At 39.7% G+C, this 11,699-nt stretch overlaps 1 protein-coding gene across 1 annotated transcript; it reads right to left on the bottom strand.

The window, feature by feature from the left end:
- Positions 1-978: 978 nt before the first annotated feature.
- Positions 979-10,708, bottom strand: nub1 (negative regulator of ubiquitin-like proteins 1). Its single transcript, XM_061238719.1, has 15 exons — positions 10,575-10,708; positions 10,207-10,328; positions 9,585-9,752; positions 9,261-9,325; positions 8,434-8,498; positions 8,183-8,350; positions 7,762-7,850; positions 7,547-7,653; positions 6,774-6,960; positions 6,041-6,148; positions 5,604-5,756; positions 4,859-5,005; positions 4,461-4,553; positions 3,778-3,958; positions 979-1,841 (listed from the first exon to the last, which is right to left on the bottom strand). Exons 2-15 carry the CDS (start codon positions 10,318-10,320, stop codon positions 1,672-1,674), a joined length of 1,815 nt encoding a protein of 604 aa, XP_061094703.1. The 5' UTR covers positions 10,321-10,328; positions 10,575-10,708; the 3' UTR covers positions 979-1,671.
- Between the last annotated feature and the right edge of the window lie 991 nt (positions 10,709-11,699).

The following is an 11,699-nucleotide window of genomic DNA, read 5'->3' as shown; positions in this document are numbered from 1 at the left end:
AAGAATGAATCGAAAATGTATTTGGTCTAATTATAAATATTTTATATATGTATTACGTATCAGATAATGTAGTTGATATAAATTCATGGTCGTAGATTAGTAACTGTATAGATCAGAATTTTTATAAATGTGAGTGAGCCTTTAGATGTTCCTTTGCCATTCAGTTTTGTTATACTGTATAAGGGCATATAAATGTGCCAATTTTTGTAAAACACGAGTGTGTTATACTGTGTATTTGTATTGCATATCCAGAAAGAGCACTGGATTCTCATAGTGAAAACTGGCTCTTTTCCCCCGTTCCTCATATACTGTAAACCACACAATTTGTCAGATAATGCACAACAAAAGCAGTTTCAAATAAACTGTTTTTGAGAGACCAGAGTCACTACTGTACCAATTCAGTTTCAGTTAGGAAAACTTGGGACAAGAATGTCATTCCTTCACACAGTACAGTATTTCCAGTCTCCAGTCTGGCACTTCATAGCTCCCAGTAACTTGTGACTAAATATAAAACCCAATATATTTCAGCTATTTGTACCAATTAAATCTGTGAAAGGACACTTCTGTATTGGCTTTGTCTACTTAAAAATTATTGGAATGTTGGCACAGAACAATAAAAACTGGGATGCAGCTAATCTCTACATTCTCTACTTATCTGTTAATCCACCTTCAATACATTATAATTTTTCTCCAGACATGATATTATGACCTTGATTTAAGTATTCCAACTAAAACTATTTTCTGTCAGTAGCATATTCACAACATTTTATAGATTACACAAACCGCAACTGCCTCCAAAGTGGATTTTTTGAGGAAAAGAAACTCGGAAAGACATTTGAAATGAGTTGTGTTGAACACCTATATTCGATCCCATGTTGCAATGCCAAGTTGCAGACATGGAAAATGTTTGTTTTAAAGTTATTACCCATAAGTTATTTGTATAGAGCACACAAATCCACACACAACACAACACAAAAATCCATCAAACAAAATGTTATTTATTGCATATCCAGCAAAACACTGCCTTGAAACAACTGAACTTGTCATTTGGCACTACAGATTGTGGCATTTTGATGTTATAGCAAGGATTGTAAATAAAATAAAATATCCTTCAATAAACCAGAAAACAACCCATACATTAAAAAAAATTAAGACAGAAAGAAAAAGGCAACCTTTGTAGGTGATTTTACAGCTGCAGTAACACCTTCATAATTTCAATGAAAAACAGTCTAAATGACTGATGTATGGGTCTCAGGTCCGAGGCAAACATAAATACAAATAGAGTATATAAACATACAGTATCTACTATTGGAGAAATATTGGAGCCATTACACTTCGTATTAATTAGTGCAAGAAAGATTAAAAACTTGAAAATTGACAGTGAAATAAAGCTTGCTGGAGTAAAATGCATTTCCAAACATGTTAAACTCAGCTCCAGAAGACTGGAGATTTTCTTTGTTTGTTTTTGCTAATATGGGTGATTATGTATGCTCTTGGATCCAGAATTATGTATGCCCCAAGATTCAGTTAAATGCGGTCTAGATTGAATTTATGTTTGTAGTTTAAACCGGTATCTGACCAATAATGAAATGTGTCAATTTAGCCAAATCTGCACAATACTGTCCAATAAGAACGCAGATTGACAAGCCTGCGCAAAGGACTGGGCAGTTTCTAGCTGGATGGCGTGTAATTTTCGAGATACGACTTTATCTGGGCTATGACTTCGCTCTCCTCCTCCAGAGTGAGGTCCAGGTAGTCCTCCTCATGTCTGGGGATGTCTTCCAGGACTTCGTTCACCAGGTCTACGTCCATGGGGTCCTCCTCCGTGCCTCCCCCGGAGCCTGGAACAAAAGCACAGGCCGCAGCACGTGGGTCTCCATAGCAACGGACAGGAGAAAGAAAGAGAGGTTTGACGACCGCGCTCGAACGAAAATGCCCTCAAAGTCATTTCACGCTCAAAATACTCAACCTATGAATGGAACCAAGAAGCTACAGCAATATCTCTGAAACCACATTGTTTTCTTGAATTTGAAAAGGTATTGCGTTAAAATGGCTCTGCATCACACATTTTTATGGTTTTCTTTGCTGGCGAGACTTTGGATCTTGTTTTTTTTATTTTTATTATTATTTTTATTTTTATTCTTTATTTTATTATTAGTTTTTTCCTTCTGAATCTGAACAATTGACGTTTCCATGTAGATCATTAGGAGCAAGCCATTTATCCAATGAGACCAGGGGCCTCATTTATAAAACTGTGCTTAGGATTCACGTCAAAAGGTTGCGTAAGCATGAAACCTAGGACGTGCGTACGCAAAAAAATATTCTGATTTATAAAACAGTGCATACGCACGTCCCACGCCAGTTTTCCTTTATAAATCACAATCAACTCTAAGTGTGGCGCAACTTTGCCAGCTTCATGTCCCGCCCACAGTTGCCTATAAATAGGCAGTGAAACACCCCTAATGAATATGCATTTCACAAAGACGACAATGGCAAACGCTGAAAAGAAGGCCAAGAAAAGGGATTTCAGCCATTTGATTGCCTCTGAAAAGCTACAGGTGTGGGAATTATCCTGATTGATTGTAAATGACGAACAGTTCTGCACAACGAATGTGATGACGATGATAATAATAATAATAATAATAATAATACACGTTATTTGTCTAGCACCATTGAAAACACAGTTACAAAATTAAGAGATAAAACGAACAAAAATTTATAACAATAAACACATTATAAAACATAATATATGAATATGATAACAATATATGAAACTATGCTCGTATCTGCCCGACTGACGCATTGTAAACGGCATCAGTGCAGTGCAATTTGTCCGACTGTTCACCATATTATTTATGAGAATACATTTAATAACATGAAGTATTGTTTAACAATTCGTCTACATATTTGAGGGATTATTTTACATCTCCGTTTATATTTATCATCCTAAATCATATTTTTTGGGCACTCCAGGGAGCATCAATCAAACAGCTGTTTGTTTATTCGTTGTAAGAGAGGCTTTTATCCGTTTTTGCAAATTAACTCTTTGTATATGATACGTGAGAGGTAATATTTCATTACATTACATGGCATTTAGCAGACGCTCTTATCCAGAGCGACGTACAACAAAGTGCAAATTAAACACAAGAACAAGTGCAGAGGACCTGAGAGGACAGTATAGTTCCGAGTCCTAGTGTAAACATGCAGAAAATCAGAACCCTTTAAGAGTACAATCAACAACAATCAATTTCGATTTATTTTACACAGTGGTATCTGTTGTGTATCATTTTCGACTTCTCTCGTCGCCAAATGTTGTGTTGCACTTAGGAAGGGAGAGAACGCGTATAGCGAGATTCAACAATATAACACTTGAATAAGTATAACAGGGACGAAGCACGTCCTTACAGCAGCCATACCCAGCCACAACTCCCGGCAAATCTTTATACCTTTTTACATCCTGTTTCACTTCCCGTTTTCCTGGTCTTATGTCACGAGCATTAAAGGCACAGTTTCTCATTTCTCCAGTTAATGTGCGTACGCATGGGTCAGAGTTTCCGTGGAGAACCGCACATTTTCCGGTCAAGTTCGTTTTTTATAAATGCCAAAGTTTGCTTAGAAAGTGGCGTACGCATTCATTTGTGCCTACGCAACGTTTATAAATGAGGCCCCAGGACAGGGAGTGTGGTGGCTTCCACCTTTGTGCTAGCATCTGGATCTATGCAAATATGCAAATATCGCCAGCAGGAGTCCAGTACATGAGCAGGACAGAGGACCCACCTGCAGACTCTGAGGAGGTGCTGGGCTCCTCGGACAGTGAGGAGGGGGGGGAGGGGGAGAGGAGTTCTGGGGGCAGGGTTCCCTGGTGGTCCATTATCATCTGGGAGGCCAGCTGGACATTACCCCGCGTCAGTCTGAGAGCAGTCTCAGCTATGTCCCTCTCAAAGCCAATGTATATCAACTGGAACACAGTAGCGTCAACATTAGCAATGAAGACACACAGCATGGTGTTAATTACAGTAATACCTCAAAGATAAGAACCTCAGAGTTCAATCAATTATACATACTCAATTACATACATCTTCAAGCTGCTTAATATACATTACATAGATTCTCTTTGCTATTATTAATGATGCAAACATTTAAGAATAAGGATTCTGGTCTTAATCCTTTAATTGACTCAATCATATCTTATCTGACACAAGTGTATCTTATCTGACAAACCGTGGTGCAAGTGTACTTTGCTCAAGAACAGGCTTGAACCAAAGTAATATGTAGAGCTGTCAGCAAATTGGTTGGAACAAAAACCAGTAAGCAGACCAGCCCTGTGCACAGTAAAGAAACACACAAGTGTTTTGGAAGACACCAGATAGTTCACAAAGATGCAAAATAAAAAGATTTCCCATTTCACACTACTCTTTCTAAAGACTTCTCATGACTATATGAACACAGCTGCCACCTACCTGCAGGATCTTATTTTCCCTGTCAGGGTCAGAGTCAGCGCTGTCAGGGTTGTTGTTGGTGGCCATTGAGGGCCGGACGTTATCTAGAAGAATCTGTTGAGAAAGGCAATTAAAAATGGTAAATGGTAGATGGTTCGCATTTATATAGCGGCTTTTTCCAAAGCGCTGTACAATTGCTGCTTCTCATTCACCCATTCACACACATAATCACACTCATACAACAATGGTGAATGGCTGCCATGCAACCAACCATCTCACTACAAGCTATTTGGGGTGTCTAGCTCAGGGACACTTTGGGCCGGATTGAACTGGCAACCCTCCGACTGCTCTTCCCTCCTGAACCAATATCACGCCAATTTCCTCCTTACAGTTTCTTATGACTTACGAAAGCCACTCACCACAAAGGCCTTGTCCACATCCCCGCCAGTCTGGCTGAGCGCTTTCCCTGCGTCTTTCTTGGAGTAGCCCAGCTGCACGAGGGTGTCGATGGCCTCGAGGCGCCGTCTTCTCTTTTCGCTCTCGCTCCGTTTCATTGCCTCCTTTTCCTGTAAGACATGGGTGTCTATCACTTATTGCAGACGACGACACCACTAATAATGGAGCTATTCAATCTTTGTGGAAATAAAAAGTGATATAACTGAATAACCACTTAAGAAAGCAAAATGTCTGTGCTTCTCTAGGCTATCAGTAACCCAAATGTTTTCATTTGTACTAATGTTTGGCAAACAAGTGGCTTGACCTAAAGGTCAGGAGTTTGGATAAAGGACATGTTTGCATAACGAGACACTGCAGTTATCCTGGACCGGGTTGGGGACACCACTGAGGCTAGGTAGACACAACAGGAGAACACTAGGTCAGACCTAAGTCAAATACTATACATAGACATTTTGGATTCAAATACTTTTCTGTGCCCATTTTGGATTCAAATACTTTTCGCTTGGTGCAACAGGGCCAGAAGGCGGGGTTTCGAGAGTATTTTATAGGTTCCAATACACCAGACAAGCTCAGCAAAGTATAGAAAGGTATTGGAATCCAAAACAATTACGTATTTGACCCAAGTCTGTACCAGATACACATTCTGTCCTTGTGCTGATCGGTGAGTGTCTCTGGAGCTAGGAGTGAGGCTTTACGTAGTTACAGTACCGTTCTCCTCTGAATGATGAGTATGGCCGCTTCATCCACGTTGCCCTGGCAGGCCCGCAGGCCTAGGCGAGCCTCCTGCTCCGTGAAGCTCAGGCTCATCAGCTGTGTCATCTTATTGGGGTCCAAGCAGAGCCTCTGGTAAAGGTCCTCCACCTGCAGCAGAATGCCCACAGCACTCAGCTAAGTGGCCCCCAGCCATAAGTTCTCACACCTCTTCACACACACTGGAAAAAATTCTTCAGTGGATAATGCTAAAATTTCACTTCAGTTGGCGACACTGATATTTTTAAAGTTTTGTCCATTAAAAAAAATTTTAACAACATTTTTTTGTTTTGTTAAAAACCTAAAACATGTTTTTTAATGCAATATTTTTTTTTTCAGTGTGGTCTCCATCGCTGTTGGGGAAACTTCTGGAAGATGTGTGTCTGACCAATTACCTTTTTTAATATCTCAGCCGCTTGTTTCTCATTGCCGTCCAGGTATGACAGTAAACTCTGTAGCAGATAGAGCCTCAGGAAAAGCACCTCTTCACGTCCTGTGTTCCCCTGCTCAGCAAAGAACATAATTATTCCAAACTAACGGAGTGCAAGGAAATCCTATGACCACTGCACAAATCTGGTTAGAAAGATCCAATGAAACTTTTTTGGTTGTACCCAAACCCCAACAGGAAAACAAAAGATTCATTTAAGATATGGGATGACACCCTGATGAAAATGATGCTCCAAACTGTCCTGTCTCATCCTGTTCTTCCTTGCTGACAGTCTCCATACAACAAAGCAGTTGAAGTTGATGATTATAAATGTCAACCTAGTACCACTTTGTGTGCATGTTTATGGATAAATTGCAAACGTATTCAATGTTTGAGGCAAATTGTTGTGCCGGTTTGCTGAGATAATTTTTTTTGTTTGACATTCCATCAAGGTTTACTTTCAGTTTTACTTTCATTTAAGATACCAAATTTCTAAGAGTCTAAATTAACCACCACAACTGTCTGATTAGCCAGGTGACTGTACCAATCCAGTGCCTCTGGAGACCCCACAAGGATACCGTCTATAATGTAAGTTTAAATACCTGTTAATACCTGTTAAAAAATGCTAACCCTAGACAAGACGTTCACAGCGATTCAAACCAAATTTTAAACGCTCCTGTCGTTCCTCAAAAGCGCCAAACCTTGATCTGCCGGAGTCTCTCGTGCTGCTCTCCGTAGCACTTGAGGAAGCAGTCCTCCGCTTTCTGCAGCCTCTGCTTGCCGTCATCCAAGCAGGAAAGGGCCTCGAGCGCTCGATAGCACCACACGATGTCCAGCTGCAGCACTGCATAGTTATCCACCGTGGTGAGCAGCGTGGAGCCACACTTACTGCACAGGACGTCGAGGACAATGAGCAATGAGACCGTGACAACTTAAGGGCAACAATAACTTCAGTTTACAGCATAAATCCTATTTGCAGCATAATTTAAAGGCCCACATGCATTTTGTTTGTGTTTTTTAACTTGTCATATCACCATGGAGCTTTTGGTTGGTGTTCCATACAAAAACAATTGTAATTATGGTAAAAAATATGCATATTTTATGGGCCAAGTGCTATTTTTCAGAGTGGTTTTTTTAAAACGATTTCCCAAATGACAGAACATATGCTTTTGCATAATTATCAGATGACGTTGCTAAATGTTAACACAGAGAGCTGACCATAGGAGGCAGAGGAGGAGGGGAAATTTGGCTCTGGAAGCAAGGTTTCTGACGTCACTGCTCTTTGCAAACGGTTTGTAGGCGTTTTAGATACTAAAACCAAGAAGAGAACGCTATTGTGTGTGGGCCTTAAACATTTGCCATTTTTTACAAAATTTTGCATTCATAATTCTGCCTTCATTCTAAAATTGTACCCACCTTTCAAACAGTAATTCAACAAGATGTTTCAGGTTGAATGTAACACACTGTTTCTCACCTAAACTGTTCATCGGCTTGCAGGAAATGGCACAGTGCTGCATCGTACTCCTTCCTCTTCATTAATGCTCGGCCTTTCTCGTGAAAGCCCATCGCCAAAATCAGAGCCTGCAGAGAGTAATCCACAAACTTTTATAGCGCACAGCAGCGAGCTCTAATGCCATCAACATCTGCAGGAAGTCTGCCTAATTGGACCATGCGTGTTATCAGGCATACCTTTTTCTCATTGGCTGGGATTTTGAGGGGATTGCCTTTCTGGTCAGCAATTTCCAAAAATGGGGTGGTTTCTGGGTCATCGCTCCCATCTAGAAGAGAATGAAAAGTACTTAAGTTATTAAAGGAACAATTTTGGCATGGCTGGATAAACACAGTTTTCAAGGCTTTTTGGGCTACTATTTGTGGTCTGGATGACCATCTTGACATTGCGAACTACATATCTGCCAAGTGAGTCAAACTTTGACTCTTCACTTCAACAGCCTTGCTAGCATATTTCTGGTAAGGTAACCATCTAAGTAGGTGAGGAGATATAGCCTCATTAATATATTGGTTTGGCACTGCAGGGACACAGCGTTTGGAACACTTGGCATTGCTGAAGTTTACTGTTCCAGAACACTGCAGCATTTTTTACTTTACTTACCTCTTTCTGACAGAATCTGGAATCCTTTCTTAGTCCTCTTCACACTTTCATCCTGAGATCTTTTCTTCTCTTCTTCCTCCTTCATCAATCTTTGTCTCTCTGGTTCACTCACCTTCAAGACCATCATCTTGCCATTGTGCTTCACATTCTGTTCATCAAGTCTCATATCTGTAACCACAAGACTTCAGAAAAGTTTGCCAGAAATTATGAACTGAGACAATCCAGTTAATATGTTTATAAAAAGCACATACCTGGGTTCAGAGTCTTGCCATTCAAAATTAACTTGATGTATTTGAGTCCATATTTTTCAAATATCCTAAAAAATGACAACGATTTTTGTTAAATGGATGCCATTTATTTAGCGCCTTTATCCAAAACGCTGTACACATTGATGCTTCTCATTCACCCATTCATACACTCACTCAAACACCAATGGCGATTGACTGCCATGCAAGGCACCAACCAGCTCGTCAGGAGCATTTAGGGGTTAGGTGTCTTGTTCAGGGATACTTTGACAAACCCGGGGCGGGATTGAACTGACAACCCTCCGACTGCCAGACGACCACTCTTCCTGCCTGAGCCAACGTTGCCCACACTTACATCTTTACTCGAAGCTGTAACTGCCTGACAATTTCATTTTTGGTGAATACCAAAGAATCATGGAGAAAATCCTGCATACCACTAAAGATTCTAGAGAAGTCAATCAGAAAGAGGTTTTAAGGCAGGTTTTAGAGTTAGCAAAATAAGCTTATCTTTAACCCGAGCATTGTGGTGCAAAAAAGTGCACGAGTCTTTCAGTTTCGCTGAAAAGTTTGCTTGCCATCTTTACTTTTTGTGATGCATGATGTGATTCATTCTTCACACTGGTTTTTCTAACTGATACTTAAAAAAAATAAAAAATGCTACCATGTCAACTTTTGATATAATCATTCTATGATATAATGTATAGTACCCAACCACATTTATTCATTTTTGGTGAATATATCAGTAAATTACACAAAATGAATACACACATGCGGGCACACATACGTGCCCGCACACGCACACACAAATATTATAAACCAGTCTTATTTCTTACTTGTTCATGAGTTCTTGCACAGTAATATCCAGTTTGGTTTCAATGTAATTCTTTTTCTTTGCATCCTAAAAAAGTATAGGAGTGTTATTAAAAATCTCCCCACCCCCCATTATTATTTGTCATTTCAACATGCAGATAAGCACAACTATAATATGTATGTATAATAATGGTGAGATGCATGTCTGCTATCGATGGACACATTGGCTCTGAACACCTGTACATTGGTAGTGAGAAATGAAAAAGCCAGGAGTCCAGGCTATCACTGAATGATGAATACACAAAATGCCCCAAAATCCCAGTTGACAGCAGTAAATATACCAATACCTCTCTGAATTCTTTAGGGAGATTGAGCTCCAGAGTAGCCACACATGTCTGCTTGTAGGTGCTATTGCCCTCTCCTCTCTTGACAGCCTGGGATCGAATTATCTCCAAAGCACTTTCCACAACAGAGATCGAAAAACCCAGCAGGGGGGCATATGAGCTGGCAAGTTCCTATAACCAAGCACATGACATAAGTGTGTTCCATCAACATTTCGAAGGGTGAAATTCAAAAGCTCCAAACTTTTACAAAGCTATCTGTATACCCTCAAATTTTGGAGGTTTAGGTTTGAAGCACAAACCTCAGCTGGTGAGTGGTGAGCGTTCTAGCGCAAAATAGCAGCCGTGCATCACTCAGATGGGTACTATTGGTGGTGGTTTGAGGCGAGTTTCCCCCTCGTCACTATAAAGCTCGTTGATTGCCTAGAAAAGCGCTATAAAAATGCAATGGTCTACGCTGGTGTAAAATCCAGCTATGACCATCTTGAAATTACCTGCTGCCAGCTGTTTCTAAATATAACTTGAGCAGTTGTTTTTCATCAGGGAAATGTATCCATCTAAAATGCCTTCCAAAATAGGTACGCAAGCGAACCAGCCACCGTGAACATCCAAGTCACCGTAAATTTACCTTCAAAGACTGTTGTCCTGTCTCATTGTCAGTTGTGTAGGGGGGATTCCAAAGTAGAATTTTCTGTTGTTTTAGAAGTATTTTCAGCTTCGACTCGATGTGTTCCTCTGCCATTTAAATTGCTGAAAGTGAAAAATGAACGAAAGAAAATAATTAGCAATCTAGTTCGCTAAAAGCGAAACTGAAACTGGAGCAAATTCAGCGAGTCAGGGGAACTCCAAAGTGTAATCAATCAAGTAGCTCTGTAGTTCGCTACATTAGATGATCTACCACCGTTAGCTAAAACAAATGCGTCTGACTTGCTATAAATATATAGTTAGCTCACGCAACAGCGTTCGATATTATTTCGCAAAACTCTATGACATTACCTTCAGTTGGTTCGTGGAAGTTCAATAATTCAAAGTACAACCTTATCAACGTCTTTTAGAAACTCGGTTAACGTAGCAATCTATTGGTCTGTGTGCTCGCGATCAGTACGATTGTTAGTTTTTTTCCCCCAGACTTCCTGACTACGGCAAGTGAGTAGGTTCATTTAAACCTGCTTCTTAGCTAGCGATCTGGGATTTGTATTCCTGAAACGAACACTGAAGTTCTCGACTATTTTTAGGATACCTTCAATAATTTGTCGAGAGAACCATTAACCGGAATAATTCCTTAGAGAAGTATTATTGAGACAGGAGAGATTTTTTTTTTTCATAGGGAGCGTTCCACCAAATCTATGTTCAGTTATTGTCATGCAGAGAAACTCACAGTATTGTAGGATTCCATTACATTATGTGCAAAAAATGCTTGACTATGTTTTAATTACTGTAAAATAAATGGTAATAAATAAATTGTTCCATAATATGCTAGTAGATACACACAGACATAGTTGAATTCATATACGATTATACTAAATAAATGTTTATTTCATGCGATTCTGTGCACTAATTTGTCGTGTGCATGAGGGGGTTTTAAGTTAAATACCATAGAAAGCATACCTGGGAACCTGCCAGGTTTAATGATGTCCACGGCTTCAACCTAACAGCCACAAGATGTCACTGCTCTTCTTTAGATCAGCAGTTTTCAAACTTGGTCCTGGGGGGTCCCCAGTGTATGCTGCTTTTTGTTCCAACCACAATTGCAATCCCAGATTATTTTTTTCTAAATTAGGTACTTGGTTTTGATGGATTATCTACCCTCTTAAAACACATTATGTTTGCTATGCATGCAATTTAGAATAAAATGCCCATTTTGATATTGTTCTATATTGCAATTACATGAAATCAATCTATTTGTATTTACAAATTTTGCATTAATTGAAGTCCAAATAACCCACCCAATAAAATGTTTTTCAGCCTAGACACAGTCTTAACCATTTGAGTGTACTCACGGCAAACATTACTTCTATGGTCATAATAAAGGACAATTCACCCAACCGTTCCTGATGAAGAGTAGTTCTGATACTTTTTTGAAGGATTACATTGTGTTTACTCTAACAAGTGACAAGGTGA

The sequence above is a fragment of the Conger conger genome, chromosome 4 (genome assembly GCF_963514075.1).
Source record: "Conger conger chromosome 4, fConCon1.1, whole genome shotgun sequence".
NCBI classification, from domain to species: Eukaryota; Metazoa; Chordata; class Actinopteri; order Anguilliformes; family Congridae; genus Conger; species Conger conger.
This window is presented reverse-complemented; position numbering and strand designations above follow the sequence as displayed.

Coding starts and splice junctions, on each gene's coding strand:
- nub1 (XM_061238719.1), bottom strand. CDS start 10,320: ATGGCAGAGGAACACATCGAGTCGAAGCTGAAAATACTTCTAAAACAA. Junction 8,351..8,433: donor TGGCAAGACTCTGAACCCAG/GTATGTGCTTTT, acceptor TTGTGGTTACAG/ATATGAGACTTGATGAACAG. Junction 3,959..4,460: donor GGGAAAATAAGATCCTGCAG/GTAGGTGGCAGC, acceptor ACTGTGTTCCAG/TTGATATACATTGGCTTTGA.